At 48.7% G+C, this 21,199-nt stretch overlaps 2 protein-coding genes across 3 annotated transcripts; both read left to right on the top strand.

Moving 5' to 3' along the window:
• Positions 1–1,999: 1,999 nt before the first annotated feature.
• Positions 2,000–5,234, top strand: NMB (neuromedin B). Of its 2 annotated transcripts, none has more exons than XM_041751358.1 (3): positions 2,000–2,276; positions 2,889–3,061; positions 4,986–5,234. In XM_041751358.1, exons 1-3 carry the CDS (start codon positions 2,114–2,116, stop codon positions 5,118–5,120), a joined length of 471 nt encoding a protein of 156 aa, XP_041607292.1. In that variant the 5' UTR covers positions 2,000–2,113; the 3' UTR covers positions 5,121–5,234. The 2 variants fall into 2 exon arrangements, with proteins under 2 accessions (XP_041607292.1, XP_041607291.1); XM_041751357.1 differs by having other exon boundaries at positions 2,019–2,276; positions 4,981–5,234.
• Positions 5,235–6,003: 769 nt separating this feature from the next.
• On the top strand, positions 6,004–18,522 carry WDR73 (WD repeat domain 73). Its single transcript, XM_041753510.1, has 8 exons — positions 6,004–6,138; positions 6,667–6,734; positions 7,065–7,153; positions 8,539–8,627; positions 9,240–9,304; positions 15,815–15,979; positions 16,263–16,637; positions 17,542–18,522. The coding sequence occupies exons 1-8, from the start codon at positions 6,098–6,100 to the stop codon at positions 17,775–17,777; spliced, it is 1,128 nt and encodes a 375-aa protein (XP_041609444.1). The 5' UTR covers positions 6,004–6,097; the 3' UTR covers positions 17,778–18,522.
• Positions 18,523–21,199: the final 2,677 nt, after the last annotated feature.

Raw genomic sequence — 21,199 nt, 5'->3', positions numbered from 1 at the left:
TCCCTTGCCATCACAGTACACTTGGGAAACAGGCAGTGGGCAGCTGAGCTCCTCGCTCTAAACTCAGAGCCTGGCACACTCCCTGGGACGTCCAGCTTGGACATCCAGCTGCTACCCTGCTTCTTCAAGGTCTTCAGAGGCCCCTCACTTGTTGTGCTAGCCTAACAGATAAAATGATCCCACTGGGGGCTCCTGAGGTCAGTTCTAGAACTGTGGTTGGAGCTGTGAATCCAGCCTGTGACAGAGGAGACTTGGCTAGAGTATAAATGAACTGGTCAGAGCAGAACCCAGAGACCCAGGGTACCCTGCAGAAGTGAGGACAAACTCTAAATTCACTGCCTTCTCCCTTTCTCCCCTGAGAAATCTAAACCAACTTGATGTTAACTCTTGAGATGGTTGGTAAATTGGGAGTGGGTATGTTTTAGGGAAATAGCATCTGCCCTGCATGATTTTGGGGGCCTGACAGAGTAGTACAAACAGACCCGAAGTCTGATTCTAGTGTCAGTCTGAGCAAGTGGCTCGACCTCTGAGCCTGTTCCCAGTTATAAAATGAGGGTTAAACCTACCAAATAAGGTTTCTTCAAGCATTTAAGTGAAGCAACACTCAATACCAGCTCCTGTGTGTTGCCATTAATTTCTACATCTGTGAGCCAGAAGACAGGGAGACAGGGAGGGGGTCACAAAGGGAACGATTATTATGGGAAGGTGATAAGAGCTATATTTGTACACCATGGCTGAGCAGTGAGAATGCAGAGGTGTAAATGCCAGGGTGGGGGATGAGAAGCTAGGAGACTGGGGGAAAAGCCAGGGCCAGAAATGGAGTGTCCCTCTCCTATGTGTCATGCTCCTAGGAACTCAACATGATAACCAGCCTCTCCTAATTCACTTTCCCTTTTAGAGTGGTGATCCTCAGAGTTAGCAGGCCTTGCTGAGCTAGATACATGAAAGGGTAATAATACCAAGTACCATTAGTGAGCCAGACTGGGAAGTAGGTTCAGTCACAGCTACACCATGCAGTGTTTCAGGGAAGAGCCCAGAATTCCAGGGTTGGTCTGCACCCCACTCCTTCATCATTCATTCCTTTGGCACTGTTTCCCCAGCGAGATGGTAAACTCCCTTGAATTATCTTGTTTCCTCTCCTGTGCCTACCATGGTGCTCCTGAAGGTTGGTGTTTAGTGAACATTTAAGCAAAACATTTAGGCAAAAATAAATGTATTATTCTGGAGCACAGCGTTTTACTCATTATGTGATGGCAGTGACCCAATAGTTCTTTCCAAAACAAGTCTGGACTTGGGAGGAGGAGAATGCTGGGTGTGAGAGGGCAGTCCTATAGGACTGCTCCTTCCTGCCACAAAATAATTGTGCTAAATGTAAAATTATTACAAATAGGGTAACAGTTATTACTATTTTACAGTTGAAACTGAGGTTCAGGGGAATCGCACAATTTGCATATGAACTCCTGGTCTGGTCCCCAGAAAGCTGCCTCCTGCCCAAGTGGTATACAGCGTTCATTCCTGGGGTTGGGGGTACTCACTACCTCACCATCCATCATTCTGCACTGTCAGCTGGAGCACCTGCTGTGGTTTCTACACCACCTGGGGAGTGCTGGCGGTGAGAGGGCAGAGAGCAGAGTGAACATGGGTCACATTCCCTAAGAGGGAGGGGCTGGCAGGCATTTTTATGGCTCTCCTGGTGCTTGGCACTTTGCGGGGCACTGTAGCGCGAGGGTCCTCACCCCTACTCTTATAGAGGTTCCAAAGCGAAGTAACCACTCGCGGGCTGGAAGCCAGTGGGAGCAGCGAGGCGGCCACCGAGGGAACGGGCTTTGCCCGGGGTCAGGGTCCTCCGCCCGAGGGTAGTGGGCGTGGGCGCCAACGCCCAGTAGTGGAAGTAGTGCCAAGGCGGGCGCGAGAGCGCAAGCGCGCGGCGCGGGGGGTCCTGCGGGGCGGGGCGTTGTAGGGGCAGGGCTGGGGCTGCTGCGAGCGCCGGGGGCGGGCTCCTCCGGACAGGCTCCGCCCCACCCCCGGGGCGCGGGTTTAAAAGGAGGAAAGGAGGGCGCCGCGGCTTCGGCTGCGAAGTGCACAGGGGCGGAGGAGCGGCGGGGCTGCAGCCATGACCCTGCGGGCGGGGGGCGCTCGGCTGCTCCGCGGGCTGCTGCTCTTCGCTCTGCTCGCCGCGGCTGCCGGGGCCGCGCCGCTCAGCTGGGGTCCCCCAGAGCATCGCAGCCGGGCCATCAAGATCCGAGTGCACCCGCGGGGCAACCTCTGGGCCACCGGTAAGTCTTCGGGACCCGGGCAAGCGCCCCTCACCCTGCTCTGATCCCATTTTCTTTCTCATGCCGTTTCTCGGCCGCGGACACTCGTGTCTGCGCTGGTGAGGACCCTGGAACTTGTCTAATAGATGGAAAACTTGACACCCAGACACATCACTCAGCCAGTTAAAGCAGAGCTGGGTCTGGATCCTAGATCTGCCTGCCAGCCAGTGCCCTTTGCCTTAGGCAAGTCTACTGAGTCTTCCGACCTCTGGTGTGTCTTCTCTTTGCACCTCGCCTTCCAGACAATTCTTCACTCTCCACTTTCCTCCTTGCCCTTGCCTTGTCCCTCTTGTAAGCAGGCAGCACAACTGGCAGAGCTTCCCACTGGCCCTTTGCCATCTAACCTCCTTCCAGCTGTACCATCCTCTCCATCATCTCTTCCTGTTCAGGAGAAGCGGCGGTACAGGCTTTGCCACCACCCAGGGGTGTTTGTGTCTCCTTGAGGAGGAGGAGGAAGATTGATCAGGGATCTTCCCAGCATGAGAACTGAAAGTTGGGAGAGGTGGGGAACTTTCCCACTGGGATAGAATCCTTGCTCCCCAACTTCCTTGTGCGTTGGCACCACCTTTCTAGGTCACTTCATGGGCAAGAAGAGTCTGGAAACCCCCAGCCCATTCCTCTTGGGGACAGCTTCCCACGTCTCCCTGAGGGACCAAAGACTGCAGCTGAGTCATGATCTGCCCAGGATCCTCCATCTAAAGAAAGTTCTGGGCATGAGCCTCAGCCGGCCAGCACCTCAGCCCCAGGTGAGCCAAGCTCCGACCTCAGACTCAGGAGAGGCCCAGCCAGGGCTGCTCCTGGTTCCAGCATTGGGCATAGCGTGTGACAGTCCCCCAGGGTGTGATGGGCCTCAGAAAGCCAGGGATTCCAGGCTCTCTGTGTGATCCAGAGTCAAAGGGAAAAGACTTCAAAGAAAAGAAGCTGACCTTCCCAGCAAATCTCACACAGCAAGAAGTAGGGAGGAAGTTCCCCCTCACCCAGACCCCAGTCTAAAGTCACAGCCTAGGATTAATTAGCCAGCCTCTTGCAACAGGACCTTCTCCACACCCTCCCCGACTTGCCCCACCCCAGCTTCCACCTTTGCTGTACCTTGTTTGTACTTGTGGCTACAGCTGGGATCCTGAGGCCCAGAAAGGAGAAGAGTCAGCATCGGAGACAGAGTCAGACCTTGTTCACCTTGACCAGCACTCTTCTCGGTCACTCATCTGCCTCAGTGACCCTCACTGCAGGGTTTCTCAACCTCAGGACTCTTGACATTCAGGGCTGGAGACTTCTTTCTTGTGGGGGCTGCCTGTGCATTGGTGGAAGTTTTATTTTTTATTTTTAAAGACTTTATTCATGAAAGAGAGACAGAGAGAGGCAGAGACACAGGCAGAGGGAGAAGCAGGCTCCTTGCGGGAAGCCTGATGCAGGACTCTATCCCTGGACCCCAGGATCATGCCCTGAGCCAAAGATAGACACCGAACCACTGAGCCACCCAGGTGACCTGGAGGTATAGTGTTATCCCTTGTCTCTACCCACTAGAGCATCCTCCCCACCACCACCCCATTTGTGACAATCACAAAAAAACCCAAAACAACACCAAAAAAAAAGGCCTCCAGACTTCGCCAGAGCTCTTCTCGTGAGAGGGAAGGGGAGGGAGCCCAAATTACCCCTGGTTGAAACCACTGACCTATGACATTCAAGACCTGAAAGCTAGAGCTAAGCCAGCTTTAGTGTCTAGCCTGGTGGAAGGGCAGTTCCTCCATTCCCTGCTCCTGATGCTGTCCCCATCCCACACCACCTTCCCTCGTACTTTGTTACTGTGCCCAGAAGGCAGGGTAGTGTGGTAGAATGTGGGTTCTGGTGACAGCATGCTAGGCTCATAACCTAGCTGTTTAGTAGTTGTGCGACTTTAAAGGCCTATCTTCCTCATGTATAAAATGGGGATGATAGCACCCATCTTGTATTAAATGAGACCACTTGTGTCATGTCTTCAGCATGATGCCTGGCACGTAGAAACCACTTAGTAAATAGGAGCTGTTGCCAGTCTGGGAGCTCCCTGGGAGCACCTGTCACAGACTCACCCTCATATCCCCCACTGTGCCCAGCATATAGTGCATGTATTTTCAAAGAAGGGAGGGGCATTTCCTAGAGACCGTCCAACGCCAGCCCCAGTCAACCTCCCGGGCCCTCCCTGTGCACAAAACCACCAGCACCTGGGGACCTCAGATATAGGGACCAGGAGCTTCGGCTAGCTGAGTCTGAAGAGAGGTGGTGTTACCCTGGAGCTGTTGGTCATGCGGACCAACTAGCAAACCTCAGAGGAAGCAGTACATACCTAGCCCTGGGGGGTGGGGCTTCACAAGTGAGATCTGGGGCAAAGCTGGGGGTGAAGGAGTGAAAACGCTGACACTGGACTAGATCCAGGCACATATGTGGACTTTACTTCCACGATTTCCTTGACTGTCATGACCACTCTGAAGTTGGGGCTGTCAGTCTGAGAAAATCGGTGCCCTGACCCTTCCCAGGCTCTTCTTCAGAGAGAAAAGTGCTGGGGTAGCCTGCCTAAGCTAAGAGCCTGCTCCTGCCTACCTCCGTGGATGCCTAGCATTCAGGAACAACGGGACACCCCTATCATTTGCCCCCTCTGCCCAGGTCAATTCTTCCATCTGTTCCCCTTCAGGACAGGAGGCTGCTGGTGCAAATGCTGCAGAAGGGAGGCTGGTAATGAGGAAGAGATGCCCACGTGACTTAGACTGTGCCCATCCAGGGAAGGTGCTGAATGGGACTCTGGCGGTGGCCCCATCTGGAAGTAAAACCTGAGCTCAAATGTCTGTTACTATGTTACTCTGATTTCGGTTGTGTCGCCAGGAATATTGTCGATGCAGACAATTTCTTGCTTCCCTGTTGAAGTTGTGAATAAAACCCTTGCTCTTATGTAGAATGTCTGGTTCTCTCCTTCCTGCCACGTTTGAGGGCATGGGAGGGGAGGGGCACTGAAGGACAGGATGTCCAGTGAGATGGGGCTGGCTCCAGAAAGCCAAGACAACTTCATGACACCAGCCTACCCAGGACTCCTGTTCAGTTACTCATTCAGCAAGCAGGTACTCAGCACCTGTGGTATGCACCAGGTCCTGTGCCAGGCGCTGCGCTCTTACTCTCACCTCTGCCACGTACTGCGTACTGGCCTGTATGAGGAAGCTGCCTCCACTACATGATGGGGTTTTGCTCACCCCATTCCGTTTCATCCCCACGCCACGCTTTGAGGGGAGTTCCCCAAGCCTACAAGGGAGTGAGCCGAGCTAAGTAAGATTCAGACCTCACTGCTTTCTCTCTTCTCTGGCCCTGGGTAGATTTGCCACATTTAGCAAATAAAAATACAGGACGCAGTTAAATTCTCATTTCATAGAACAATTTTTTCATGTGAGATATCCTAAGTATTGCATGGACATATTTGTACGAAAAAATTCATTAGTTTATCTAGAATTCGAATTTAACCCAGCATCAGTGGCCTTGACCCACTGATCTGCAAATATTCGGTCGCGAAACGGGCGCGTATTCGGTTCCTGATGAGGCCCCGCCCAGAACTGAAAGCCAGGGAACCCCTGGTTTTACGTCACTGCCCCGCCCGGAGGTTTTGCCAGGAGAGCCCCAGACCCGGCCCGGCGGGGGCACTGCGCGCTGATGGTGGCGCACAGGCTTGCGCGCCCCCAGCCCGAGTCGGCCGCTCCCACTCCTCGCGAGAGGACCGAGCCTAGCGTTCTCGGCGGCGGAAGTGAGGTACCGGAAGCGGCGTTGCCATGGAGGCCGCGGAGGACTGGCTGGTGGAATCCTTGCGCTGGTAAATCCTATGGACCTGCGGCTTGGGCCTGGGGCTGGCCGCGCGGCCAGATGGGCGCGGGGTGGAGCGCTCACGGGGTCCCCGTGTGGGCTGGGCCAGCTTGGCATGGGGCGGGGCCGACACCGAGGACTCCGCCTGGAGGTGGGCTCGGGCTTCTGGGAAGCGGCACCGCCCGGTGTGCGGTGCTAGTAAGAGCGGCGCTCCTCAAGGATAATAATCACCCTAATGACCCTTTTTCGCCAGCTTGAATGAAACCCTGAGCAGATCGTTCCAGTGGTTCCTCACATCAACCTTGGGAAGTCCGGGTCCTCTAGGAGTTCCATTTTACCGATGAGGACCGAGGTCCCGGGATACAGGGACCAGCCGTGGTCCCAGTCACACAGGGGCTAACAGGTGCAACAAGACCGGCTCCCCGGTCGGCCTTGCTCCGGAGCCTGGGCCCCCACCCACCGAACCATGCTGCCATTCCAGAGTTTTAACAGCTCTAGAGTGCTGTGCACCGTGTGACATTGTGTCTTTATCATGCAGGTACCAAGATTTCCATGCATTCGACCTTTCGGGAGCCACTCGGGTCCTTGAGTGGATTGGTGACAAAGGTGATCTGCCCTGCCTGGCCCTGAAGGAGATGGAATCTCACTCCTCCGGCTGGATCTCTTATTGCTAGCTCAGCCAGGAGAGACCCAGCCCACACTTCTGGGAGTCTGAGGCCTCCTCCTTGGACTTGGAGCAATCCCCCTGCCCCCCATCAATGCTTACATTCCTCTTAGTAAGATCTAGATCCCTTCCATTCCTCCATACAAAGATGCATACCAATGGAAGAGAAATTTATCGTTTCTTTGGAGGATCTTGTGAAATTTCTAGACCCAGCCATGGTCCAGGATCTTTCTAGCAGTTTGTCACAGCTACTTCTGCCCCTTTTTTTCCAGGAGTCTTTGTTGCTGAGTATGAAAGCCTGAAAAAAAATGAGATTCTTCATCTGATATTACCTCTGAGACTTTCTGTAAAAGAAAACCAGGTAACTTGAAATATAGTCACTGAGTGTATGTCTTTTACTCCTTTATTAAACCTTTAGAGAGTTCCTCTTGCCTACTATGTATTGTCCTGTATACTAGAAGGGGGGACTAGCACTGCTCCTGCCCTGCTTGTCTTACCAGGGAGGCAGAGATGCACAGAGATAAATGCTACAGAATGTCTGAGATTTACAGAGGGCTCCTAGAGAAAGAAGTCAATTTTACTTTATCAAAAAATACATTTAGGGAGTCATTAGGGTTTAGAGGATGGCTGAAGCCCTTAGAATGGTAAAGATCACCTAGAATGACAGTGTCATGTATAAGGAATAAAAGCAAATGTCTAAAGATGAAATCTAGGGACTACATTGAAGAAATGGTTAGAGGAAGGTGAACCCACAACAAATACTAAGAAGGAATCGTCTTTGAAGTAGAAATATCAGAAAAGATCAGTGTTTCAGAAGCCGAGAGAAGAGCATATGTGAAGAAGAAAAGAGCTGGTAGCTGCGTGCTGTTGCTGTAAAATCACCCAGACTCATCTGAGGACAGCCTGGCCTTTGTTCTGGGGGAAATTTCCCACCCAGTGCTCTTGATCTCTGGCTTGCGCCAGGCTTGAGCCAAGAGCTCACTCACCCAGACTGAGCCTTGAGGAGAGACCTTAATTTACCACCTACCTCACCCCTGGCTTTTTCTCTTTTTTCTTATGGCAACCTTCTTTCCCTCTGCTTCCAGTTCCTCATGTGGCAAGAATGGAGTCCAGTGGCTAAGAGCATATACTTTGTACAGACTGGGGTTCAGATTCACAGCATAATCCCTGTGTGACCTTAGAAAAGTCACTGAAGTTGCCTGTGCTTTCGTTTTGTTACTTTTGAATAAGGGTAATTACAGTACCTACGTGACAGGGTAATTCAGTGTGGTAAAGTAGATATAGTACTAAACATAGTGCCTGATGCAGTGAGCACTGGATAATTGGTGGTTGTTACTTTTTTTTTTTTTTTTTAGAAGAACCCACCTGACTTCTAGTGGGAGGTGGGGGAGGAATGGGGATGGGTTAGTTGACTGATACATTCCAGCTACCTTGTATGAAACTGTGAAGCTTCTGTAACTCTAACAAGAGTATATAACACTCCTGCTCTAATGAAAGGGCCCAGGTACAGGTTAGGAGAAGGGTTTTGGATGTGCAGGAAAGAAGGGAAGCTGTCTGGGTAGGCAGCTGAGACCAGTTTTTCCAAGTAGCAGCACCCTCAGGCATGCAGGGAGAGCAGTGCAGCTGGTGGGCTTCCATGGCTTCCTTCCAGGTTGAGATCTGGCATCTTACCTAAAGCTCATCTGGAATGTTCCTTTGGAAAGCAGGCTCTCTGATTAGCCCCCTCCTCTCTGCTTTGTATTTTAGGGCTTATTCCCAGAAAGAGATTTCAAGGTATGCCATGGAGGATTTTCAGACACGTCTGTCTTTGATCTGAAGCATGTGCCAGATACCAGGTATGGTCAACTCCGTGACCCAGACCTTTCATTCAGGATGGAGTGTCTGGAAATGTCAGGGGTATCCTGCCTCTTTATCACCACCTCTACCCCTGCCCTCCTCAGCACACAGGCATACACACACACACCCAGATTTAGAATATTAAAAAAACGATGGTTCAGTAGCTCGATGGTCCCTCAGACCACAGACCTTTGGACTAATGTAACCCACAGATCGTTGGAGTTGTTCCAAGGAACATAGAGTAAAAGGATGCCCTGAGTGTCTCAACTGGTGGTAGGTAGTTGGGACTAACAACCCCAGTTTGCAGAGGCTGAGAGTCTCCGGGTTAGGGTTGTGTGTTCAGTGCTCCATGCTGGTGTCCTCTCTAGGATACATCATGCCATGTGGAAGCTCTGGGTCTGTCCCTCAAGTGGAGTGAGCCTGCTCCTCATCTGTTAAATGAGGGTGACTGGTCTTGAGGATCTCTTCTGCAGTAAGCTTCCCGGATATGGGGAATGTAGGGATCCCAAGCTGAGTGGGCTGGGAAGGGAAAAGACTGGAGGGGGGGGGGGGGACCTGTATGTGCGTGAGCTCCTCACTCTCTGGACTGATATTTCCTATCTGTTAAATAGGTTGCTGGTAACCACTGGTCTTCCGGGTTCTTACCTGCATGTGTGGCAGATCACAGAGGACAGTGGTGAGTGAATTTGACTTGGTAGGGCTGGGTTGTAGGAAAGCCTGATACCCATACACCCCTGCCCCCTAATTTAAGCCAGTTAAGAAGTAGTCTCAGAGCCAGGTGGAAATTAAAATGCAGTATCTACATTAACGTGGGCAAAGATGAACTAGCAACCACAGCATTGCATACAACTCCTGAATGGAACTTCCTATAGCTTGCTTCAGGAATTCAGTTTACCTGCCCAGTTGTAGGCAGAGCACCCCCAGACAGGGGTAGAGGCAAGGGCAGAGCTAGGGTCACTCAGGTGAGCTCACCTCTGGGAGGAGGAGGTGGCAGCGGTGGCAAGGAGGTCACCTCTCTTTGTTAGCCATGCTAGTCTCAGGGATGAGAAACAATGAGGGAACATGTCTCCCTCTCCATGAAGTCAGTCCCTAACAGAGGATCAGAAAAGGAGCAGGAAACGTAAATCCTGTTCCTTCCTAGAAGGGAAGAAGTTGACTCATGCGGAATAGTATTTCCCTCCTGCAGTGGGTTTGTGGGTTCCCCTGTGAGGCAGACACCAAGAGTGGGCAGCCCTGATGCAGCCCCGTCAATCCCTCCTGTTAGAACCTTGTTGGCCAGAATGGAAGTGTGCCTCCGAAGTACAGGCAGCCACTATTGGAACTGCCCTTCTGCCCCTGGGCCCCGCACCACCTCACTTGGATACTTCCCAGAAACTGGCTGGCAGCTGGTGGCTTCTCCTCCAGCTTCACTGGCACAGAAAGGCAGTTCTTGTGCTCATTTGCTTTTCAAGATCACTGACTTAAAGGGCTTTCCTTTGTTTTTTCTTTGTCAGCAGTCTAATACTCTACAGTCTAGTTTGCCTCATTTACTTGGTCATTACAATTGTTTGTTTTTTATAATGTTACTGAACTTCACACATTTTAAATGTACAATCCAGTGACTTCTAGTACATTTAACAAGTTGTGTGACGAGCACTGTAAGTCAAGTTTTAGAACATTGTCATAACCCCAATAAGACCTGTCGTGCCATTTATTGTTAATCACCACGCCCACACCTTGCCCTAGCCAACCACTACTATCTGTCTCTGTAATAGATTTACCTTTTCCGAACATTTCATATCAATGGAATCATACAATATGTGGTCTCTTGTATGTGGGTTCTTTCGCTTAGCACAATGCTTTGAGGTCTGCTACATCGTACCATGATACGGCATCTAGTACCCCAGGCGCATGGTTAGGACAAAAGGCAGTGGTAGAGTGTGCCTCAGTAGTTCCTTGTTGTGGATGAAAGGTATTCATTCCACTGCATTCGGCTGTCCCTTCACCAGTTGATGGATCTGATTTTTTGCTATTATCATTTACAAGTCTCAGTGTGAACATATGTTTTCATTTCTTTGGATAGACTTAGGAGTGAAATTCGTAGGTCATATGGTAAATTGATGTTGATTTTTTTTTTTTTTTTTAGGAAACTTCCAAACTGTTTTCCAGAATGGCTTAATTATTTACATTCCCACCAACAATGTATGAGGGTTTCTATTTTCCCGTGTCCTCATCAACATTTGTTAAAGCATCCTAATGAGCATGAAATTGTTTCTCATTCTGCCTTTCACTTACATCTTTTTTTTTTTATTAATTTTTATTTATTTATGATAGTCACAGAGAGAGAGAGAGAGAGGCAGAGACATAGGCAGAGGGAGAAGCAGGCTCCATGCACCAGGAGCCTGATGTGGGATTCGATCCCGGGTCTGCAGGATCGCGCCCTGGGCCAAAGGCAAGCGCCAAACCACTGCACCACCCAGGGATCCCTCACTTACATCTTTTTAATGAATATTGAGCATCTTTTCATGTGCTTATTAGCCATTCCTGTATCTTCTTTGGTGAAATGCCTCTGCAGATCTTTGTGAGAGAGTTTTGTTGTTTCCTCCCCACCTCCAGCAGGCTGAGACAGCAAGCATGCCATCCGGGGCCCTTTGATGTTTTGGTTTCACTGTACTTTTAATAGATATTTGTTCAGATTAATCAATAATCTGTATAAGGTAATAGTAATATTAAGAAACATATTACACTCCAGGCACTATACTGAGTACTTTCCATGCCTGATCTCATTAAATTCTCAGGAATCTGAGAACAGGCTGTCCCAGAGATGCTAAGTTGTTGAAAGACACAAAGACAGTAGCATGACCTAGACTTGGGTCTAGTCTGACTTCAGGGTATGCACAGAACCACATCTGGTGGTAACTATATTTAGATAATAATAATTGATCTCACTACAGGTGTAGGGGCTCCAAAAAAAATGTGGTAGGGTATTTACTGAGCAGCAGCATTATCTGTACCTCCATTTTGCTTAGAGCTGGTTCCTGGAAGCAGATCTGTCAGAGAATATTTATGGGCTCCCCAGGTGGCTCAGTTAGTAGACTGTGTGGCTCTTGATCTTGGGGTTGTGAATTCAAGCCCCATGTTGGGTGTGGAGCCTACTTTAAAAAAAGAAAGAAATGTTTCTGATAATTATTATTACTGTGATTTGTAGCAGCAGCTAACATCATTCAGTCACAAATACTGTATACTTCTGATGTGTCAGGCTATGGGCAAGATTCTGGGGATTATAGTAGCCAGCAAAAACATGGGTACTCCTTTTTTCTCGGTGCTTATATTTGATCACATATTTTTCCCATTTTTTGATTGACTTTTTTGTCTTTATCCAGTTGTAAGGGTCCTCTGTACCTTCTAGATTTGTTCTATATGTGTTTTTGTTTTAATTTTACTTTATTTAAATTCAATTAATTAACATATATTATTAGTTTCAGAGATAGAGTTCAGTTCAGTGATTCATCAGTTGCATATAACACCCAGCGCTCATTACACTGTGTGCCTTTTTTTTTTTTTTTTTTTTTTTAAGATTTTATTTATGGGATGCCTAGGTGGCTCAGGGGTTGAGCCTTTGGCTCAGGGTGTGATCCCGGGGTCCTGAGATCGAGTCCCACATTGAGCCTGCTTTTCCCCCTGCCTGTGTCTCTGCCTCTCTCTCTCATGAATAATAAATAAAATCCTAGAAGGAAGAAAGGGAGGGAGGGAGGGAGGGAGGGAGGGAGGAAGGAAGGAAGGAAGGAAGGAAGGAAGGAAGGAAGGAAGGAAGGAAGGAAGGAAGAAGAATTTTATTTATTCATTTGAGAGACAAGAGAGAGCACAAGTATGGGGAAAGGCAGAGAGAGAGGGAGAAGCAAACTCCCCGCTGAGCAGGGAGTCGGGGGCTCCATCTCAGGACCCTAGAATCATGACCCAAGCTGAAAGCAGATGCTTGATTACCTGACTGAGCCACTCAGGTGCCCCAGTAGTGTCTTTTAAAGCATAAAAAAGTCCTACATTTTGGTGAAGTCCAGTTCTTCAGTGTTTTAAGGACTGTACTTTTGGTGTCATATTTAAGAAATCTTTGTCTACCCCACAGTTTTTCCCTATGCTTTATTTTTCCCCTAAATTTTTATTGTTTTAGTGCCAGCACTTAAGCCTATGATCTCTTTAGAGTTACCTTTGTGTACAGTATGAAATAAGGGTCTAAGTTCACCTTTTTGCATGTAAGCATCCAGTTGTCTCAGCACTATTTGTCAAAAAGCCTAACCTCTCTCCAGTGATTGGCCTTGTGCCTTTGTTGAAAGATGGTTGCTTAACCATAAATATAAGGATTTATTTATGGACTCTGAATTCTGCTCCACTGATCTTTGTGTCTGTCCTTATACCAGTAACTTGTAATTGTTTTTTATCTTTGCCTAAAAATAGGCCGTGTGGGACAGCAGTCGTTTAAAAACAAGAGGGAAAGGAGTCTTGCTAACCATTTGGAGGCACCTGGAGCTGCCTTTTGTCCTGACGGGGCCTGAGCTACCAGGTGCCATACAGAACCTATAGCCCCAGGGAAGCTGATGGCCCAAAGGGACTTGTTTTGACACTCCCATGGGAAGAAGAAATCAGAGTTCTCCTAGATACTAGTGCAGAATATTCCAGAGCCTGGGGAAGGTTGCAGCTGTTTTCCTAGAAATCAAAAAGCATAGTGTTATCTAAGGTGAATTTTCCAAGGTCCAGGTTTTGACCACAGCCTTGATGTCTCAAAAACCTGATTTTGTTAGCACATCCTAAATGAATTGTTTCTAGAGACAGATGTACTCACCAGACTCCCAAGACTGCTGCAGAAACCAGATTGCAGTTTCCTTAGTTCATAAATGAAAGAAGAGGTATCCCTGAAGGTGGAATATTCCAGATCCTGATTCTTTCCCTGTAGAAGACCTTACTTAATCAAAGATTGATAAACAAAACTATAGGGCAACCCCGGTGGCTCAGCGGTGTAGTGCTGCCTTCCGTCCAGGGTGTGATCCTGGAGACTAGGGATCGAGTCCCATGTCAGCCTCCCTGCATGGAGGCTGCTTCTCCCTCTGCCTGTGTTTCTGCCTTCTCTCTCTCTCTCTGTGTCTCATGAATTAAAAAAAAAAAATCTTTAACAAAACTATAACAAGAGGAATCAGCTCAAAGGTTTCCAAATTGTGAAGTGGTGTTTGGCACAAAGTATCCAACTTGTGAAAGCATTGCTGCCTGGGCCCTCATGCCATCCAGGGCCCTAGAGTGGTGTCTCAGGCCTCTTCTCTCATCACTGGGGCCATGGAAACCTTTGAGTTGGATGAATACATATCTAATGGCTTCAGCTGAATGTCACCTGCTTTATCCACTTTGAAGTTCAGTGTTCAGTCTAGTGTGGCTCCCTCTTCCCTGGACAGGCCCCCAGTATTTTCTTTGCCTCTGTGGCTGAACAGCCCCTCTCAGGAACACCACCATCCTCTAGATGTGTTCATAAATTTTCTCACTACTGCAGGTGTGGGTGCCATTCTGACCCCTTAAGCAGTGTGCCTGCCTCTGCTCTGACCTGTTCTGTGTCAGGTGAATCCTCAGACACGACCTTCCATTCTGGCCACATTCATGGAGGTGCCTCATCGTGTCTTTTGTTATCCTACTCGTTCCTCTTTTCTCTTTGGGGCTGGTTTTTTGTGGCTTCTCTGGAGGAGGGCATTTTCCACTGACCAGAGAGGGAAGGTGGAGGAAACCTGCATTTCTTTCCTATTTTAATTACAGAGTACCTCTCCAGTCTGACAAATAGGCCTTTGAAGGCTTTCTCCTGGCCGCCTTCTTTCTCCCGTCAGAGGACAGATCATATCTGAGGCCCCATTACCCTGGTTCAGGGCACTAGGTCCTAGCTGTTCCAGGTTCCTCAGAGTGTGCACAAAGGGAAGTGGCCCAGGAGATGCAGGGAAGCTGTGCCTCATCGGCACTCCTGGAGACAAAGCCTGGTCCTGAGGCTGAACTGTCCTGCCTGCGCCAAACCTCTAGTTCAGCAGTTCTAGATCAGGGGCACTGAAGGTCCATGGGCCTTAGGAGCAGCACCCAAGGGCCGTTTGCATTCCCGCCCAGCCATGGCCCCCATGCCTTCTTTGGATGGGAACGATCTCAAGGGGATTAGCTGCCTTATGCTTGCTTGGCAGGCCATGCTAGTATTCCTTCTCGTCCATTCCTTCCTCATTCTGACTTCTGCCTACACTTTGGAATTTAAAAAATAGATGTCCGTTTTCCTCAGAGAACATGGAGACCAAGTAATGAGCCTCTCTTGGAGTGAGAAAATGTAAAATGGAAATAATGTGTCTCCTACAAAGTAGTTTGTACAGCAGACTCCTTGCTCTGAGCTATGTTCAGAGAAGCCTCCAGTGTAGATGCAGAGGCGAGGACCAAGCAGGCTAAAACACACACTGAAACGATACACCTTGAGGCCTGCATGTCTTTCCTCCATTTGGTGCAACAACGACATGGACCCTCCTGCCCATTCACGTTTGGAGACATTGGCATGGTGACCTTTACCTGCTAGGCATCTGCAGGTTGCTTGAACATGTTTTTGAAGAAATACTCTTTGTTCATGAACTCTGCCTGTGACTTTCACTTGAGGTGTGACATCCTCAGGTTGCTCTTTGTTTTTTTTCTATCTTCATTTGTTCTTTGTGAAACTATAAAAAAGCCAAAGTGCTTTGGGGGTTTTGAGATGGCTGCTATGATTCATTATCTCCCATTTGCAAAACTGTTTATACGACAAATGATAAAGGAATTAAACTGCTTCTGACAGTTTCAGACATTAATGTAATCCAGAGCATTTATGTCTCGCATCCTCTCTTGCCAACTGTCAGGCACCTTTATTCCTTGACCTTCTGAATGTATAAGGGAAGACTGCTGGCTGGCCTTCACCTTTTACTGTTTTTTTTTTTTTTTCTTTAAAGATCTTATTTATTTATTCATAAGAGACACAGAGAATGAGAGGCAGAGACACAGGCAGAGGGAGAAGCAGGCTCTGTGCAGGGAGCCCGACATGGGACTCGATCCTGGGTCTCCATGATCACACCCTAGGCTAAAGGCGGTGCTAAACCACTGAGCCACCTGGGCTGCCCACTTGTTCTGTTTCAAACCTTCATCAGTATCCTGGGTTTTAGCCTCTTATGCTTTCCTCCAGATGTCATTCAGGCTGTCAGCACCATTGCTGTGCAGGAGAAGGAGGACAGTCTGTGGCCTAGGGTGGCCATCTTCTCTTCGACAACACCCGGAGTCCTCCATGGGGTGAGGCTCAGCAGTCTCAGGGTCGTGGATTTAGAATCCCAGAAGACCACATACACCTCAGGTACGTTCATCCATTGTGGCTTCTCCTGCTAACTCCCATCTGCCAGTGCTCTGCCGTGTTAAGAACTGAGTTCAGCTGCATGGGCCCAGTGCTAGGGAAACTAGATGGATGCGAGGCAGGTTCTGGGGCTAGAGGAGGCAGTCCCAGGGACCAGTACCAACCTGGCTGGGTAGAGCATGCCAAAGTGCCTGGGGCTGGAGGGAGACTTCCAGAGGAAGAAACGGGCAACTGGCCAGACTCCTGCGACTCCAACAGCTTTTGTCTGTCACCATCTGTCTTCCAGGGGTCAGTGACAGTGAGGAGCTGAGTAGCCTGCAGGTCCTGGACACAAACACCTTTGCCTTCTGCTGTGCCTCAGGCCGGCTGGGGCTCGTCGACATCCGCCAGAAGTGGGCGCCGTCAGAGAATGTCAGCAATGGCCGTGGCGGCCCTGGCACTGCTGGAGGGAGATGGTGTGCTGAAGTTGGGGGCAAGGTCCGGAGCCCTGGGCCCAGTGTTGCCATCCTTGGCTCAAATGGGCAGCTCTGTCTTCTTGACCCCCGGGATCTCTGCCATCCTGTGAGCTCGGTCCAGTGCCTGGTGTCTGCACCTAGCCCTGACCCAGAGCTGCTGCGAGTGACATGGGCTCCAGTCCTGGACAACTGCTTGGCCATTTCAGGTACTGCTGAGCGGTATTTTGTGTCTGTTACCTGGAGGACTCAGGAAGGAACCTGCAGGAAGGAACCTGCAGCCCCATAATAAATCTGACCCCAGAAGTGACAGTTGCTCACAGAGAAGCTCCAGATCAGCTTTCCAGGTTCTTCCATGACAGGCCCTTCCCCATTCTGGCTGCTAAACTTTCACATTAGTAGCAGGCTATTCCTCCCTGAGCAGGAATTTGGTGCTAAGGTTGGTGAAGAGTCTACAGAGAGGGAGGGGCTAGGACGGTCAGGGGGCTGTGCCAGGAAGAGGTGAGAGGATCACAGAAGTGTTTCTCAGTCTACTTGCTTTCCGAATTATAGCAGGCTGCTGGGTCAGCAAGCCCCTGGGTCTGGCCTGGCAGTTTCTAGCTGAGTAACGGTATCTATCTAATCAGGAGGGTAGCTGAAAGTCAATGGGAAGGACCCAGGTCCAGGATTGGCCTTGGGCCTTGCACATAATAGATGAACGACAGAAATACACCATCACATGCCCTGTGAAGTCATCAACTTCTGACACTGAGGACAGAGGTTACATGGCGTTCTGCTGGCCTTTGGCTTTTTTTTTTTTTTTTTTTTTAGTAATCTCCATCCAATGTAGGGCTCAAATTTGTGACCCTATGATCAAGAGTCAGATGCTCTACTGACTGAACCAGCCAGGCACCCCTGGCCCTAAGCATTTTGTTATTATTTGATTTTTCATCCTATAGCCTGTTTCGATACCACAGAGCAAACTAAAAATTATTTCCAGGGCACCTGGCTGGCTCAGTCAGAATGTGGACTCTGGCCCATGTTGGGCAATAGAGGTAACTTAAAAAAATGAACAAACAATAAAAACTACTTTACAGATTCAGCAGCAATCCTCTCTTTTCTTGTGTTTCTTAGGTTTTGATGGGACGGTCCAGGTCTATGATACCACATCTTGGGATGGAATGGGGAGCCAAGTAGAACCTCTCTTCACTCACAGAGGTCACATTTTCCTGGAAGGCAATCAGACAGACACGACTCCACTGGTCACTACCCACACCTGGCACCCCCACAAGCCAAGGACTTTGTTATCAGCAGCAAGCGATGCCTCTCTGCATGTGTGGGACTGGGTGGACATGCATGCGTCCAGCTGACTCCAGCGTCTTTCTGCCCAGGCCTCTAAGAAGAGGAGGAACTGCTGTATAGCCAATGTGCTGATTTAGGACTCCAGTGACTGTAGGTCCCTATTACCAGCCCGGTGGCCTTGGGCAAGTTAGCCAGCTTCTCCTGCCCCCAGTTTCTTCATTTGTAAAATGATAATAGTAGTAGCTTCCTCTCAGGGATGTTGGGAAAGTTAGAAGTGATGTATTAAAAAATAGGATGCGTGACACTATAAATATTTAGTAGCTAGCGCTCAATCCAAGAGTACAATGTAGAGCGATGTTTTATCCCTGTCTGTTTACAATATCATAGAATCAAAAAAAGGCAACAAATGTAAACATGTTTTGTGAGCTTTTTTACATAACTCAAACTATCTAAGGGCTAACAAACATGAAAAAAAAGTCAACCCCAGTAGCAATGAAGGAAATAGCAATTAAAACAAGATTATGCCTTTTTTACCTACCAACTTGCCAAATTGTAAAGCATTATTGCTTTGGACACCTGATAAAGGTGACAACCCAGTTCAGGAGGCACAAAGCAACAGCACATGGTTCCTGCTCCCAGCTGTACATGGGACCAATGTTCAGTGGAACCATAATTCATATATCCAGTCTCCTGTTATGTGATGGTTAAAGTTTTCTGATCTTTGGCTGTTTCAAATAGTATGAATAATGTTTGTACCCGGGAACAAAAGCCTGTAGGATAAATTTATACAATTAAAATTGCTAAGGTAGAGGATATGTGCATTTTTAGGTCCTTATTATAAGTACTGCCAACGTGCCCTCCATGGAGACTGTGCCATTTATGATGGCAGCAGTGATGGGTCTGTCCCTCTTTACTCACCAGCCAAGTCTCCCTACTGGCTTTTGACCTTTGCCAGTCTGATAGGTGAAAAATCATTACTTGTAGTTTTAGTCTTCTTATATGTGTGAAATTGAGACTCCAGGGGAGCAGGCCCAAGGGATGCTCCTGGCCCATAGCAAATATTAAAGTGTACCTGCATCCCTGTTACATACCATCTCTCACTATCACACTTGTTAAGGAATTTTCAGCAGGTTTGCTTTTGAAATTATTTGATTACTAGTCAGTTTGGGCTCTGAGTTTTTAAAAATAGCTCTATTGAGATATAATTCACACACCATGCAGTTCACCCACCGAAAGTGTACGATTTGGTGGTTTGGGTATATCATTAAATTTTTAAAGATTGTGGTAAAATATATGTAAAAATTTGCCAGTCCTTTTCATTTTAAAGTATACAATTAATAGAATTAAGCACATTCACAATGTTGTTACAACCGTCACCACTTCTAAAACTTTCTTGTCACCCCAAACAAGTTCATGGCCATCATGTGTCCTGGTTTTCTGTCGGTGAGCATACTTGTATTCTCAGGTCAGCTGCCCTAACAGCACCACAGACACTCACTGCTCACAGTTCTGGAGGCTGGGAGTTCAAGAGCCGGGTGCCAGCACGTTTCCTCCTGAGGCCTCTGGCCCTGGCTGGTGGGAGCCCCCATCTCTGTGTGCTCACCGGGCCTCCCTGTGTCCTTGCAGAAAGAGCTCTGGCCTCTGTCCTCTTATAAGGACACCAGTCCTTTCAGATTGGGGCCCCACCCTCACGACCTCACTTAACCTCATTTACCTCTTAAAGACTGTATCTCCAAATACTGTCACCTTGGGAGTTAGTTAGTGAGTTGAAACCTAAGAATCTGGGGGGGCAGGGGACAGTACACAATTCAATTCATAGCACTTAGGAAGTATCTTGAAGTGAGAAAAACCTAAGACATTTTCAAATGAAATGATTTTAACAGTGAAGTTGAGAGAGTGTTACATATTGGAGAAATTTAACTTAAAATATTCAGTTTCAAGATGTGATCATTTTTACCATCTTCTGAAATCATCTTTCTGTCATGCCCACCACCACACACACACACACACACACACATACCACCACCACCACCACCACTTGGGAGAGCTGGTCCTGTAGACCTGGCTCTGTTGGTGACATCACTCTGACAGTTTGAAATTGGCCATGATGGACATACTTACCCCACAGAAATTGGCAAACACTGCAGCACACCACTGGCTAAGCTATATTATTTCACCAAATGAAAGGAGAAACGAGTCATTTAGAAAATGGAATTGATGCACCAATTCAAAATCTGCCTTGCTAGAAAATAGCGTAAAAATGCACATCAGTCAGGGTCCAGCCTGAAAAACTGAACCGACACCTAGTAATTCAGTTGCAGGAATTTAGTTATGAGTCTGAAAGAGAATGCAAGGGAAGGTGGGGCCCTGAGGGAGGAGCAGCAGCAGGAAGTACAGAGAGGGATCCAGGGGTGGGGTAGGGGAGTGACTGGAGCTGAACCCTGGGCTTCCCAGGGGCAAGGGAACACAGTAATGGTGCTGGCCTGGCCTGGGGCTGGGACCTCGGGGCAGGAGCTAGGACTGCAGAGGAGACAGCCGGAGACTGCAGGAGTCCAAGAGAAGCTCCCTGGCTCCTCTCCCGCCCTCCAGTGTCCTGTGTGTGCCAGGACCAGTGTGTGTGTGGGGGGGGCTTGCCAGCAGGGGCCCTGAGAGGCAGGTGCAGTGAGCAGGAGGCAGCACCTGCAGTACACAGCAGAAAGGCGGAACCCAAATCCACTACATCTAAGTCCCTATGAATTAAGCAAGAAAAAGAAAAAAAAGAGAACAAAGGTTATAAGAGAACAGTGTGTAACAATTATATGTTAATTTGAAAATCTCAAGACAGTTTTCTTAAAAACAATGTAAACTATTTTTTAGTAGAAAATCTGAATTATCCAATACTCAAGAAAGTAGCACCAAAGGGATGTTGGGGGTGGGGTAATTTTATGTGTACATTTTTTCAAACTTTTGAGGCAAATTCCCATGCCAGAGACATTTTCTTTCTTTTTTAAAAAGATTTGAGAGAGAGAGAGAGCAGGGGGAGAGGGAGCAGCCGACTCCCCACTGAGCACAGAGCCCTATGGCCATGACCCTGAGATCAGGACCCGAACTTAACCAACTAATCCACCCAGGTGCTCCAACTAAAGACATTTTCATTTTAAAAATCTGGGAAGGGGCACCTGGGTGGCTCAGCAGTTGAGCATCTGCCTTCAGCTCATGTCCTGATCTCAGGGTCTCTGGATGGAGTCCTGTTGGACCCTGGCTCACGGGTGCCAACGTGTCCCGGTGGACGCCCCAGAGACTCAGACCAGATGCAATTAGCAAGAGGGTATATTGAACGTTTGCGCAAACGGGCTCTCCGCCTCGTGCCACATTGGGCTCCCCGCAGGGAGCCTGCTTCTCCCTCTGCCTATGCCTCTGCCTCTCTCTATGCGTCTCTCATGAATAAATAAAATCTTAAAAAATATATATCTGGGGAACTACCCAATTCCTATAATCATAATACCAAAAT

Source organism: Vulpes lagopus, chromosome 4, assembly GCF_018345385.1.
Source record: "Vulpes lagopus strain Blue_001 chromosome 4, ASM1834538v1, whole genome shotgun sequence".
Taxonomy (NCBI): Eukaryota; Metazoa; Chordata; class Mammalia; order Carnivora; family Canidae; genus Vulpes; species Vulpes lagopus.
Note: the sequence above shows the minus strand (reverse complement) of the source record. Positions and strands in the feature narration are given on the sequence as shown.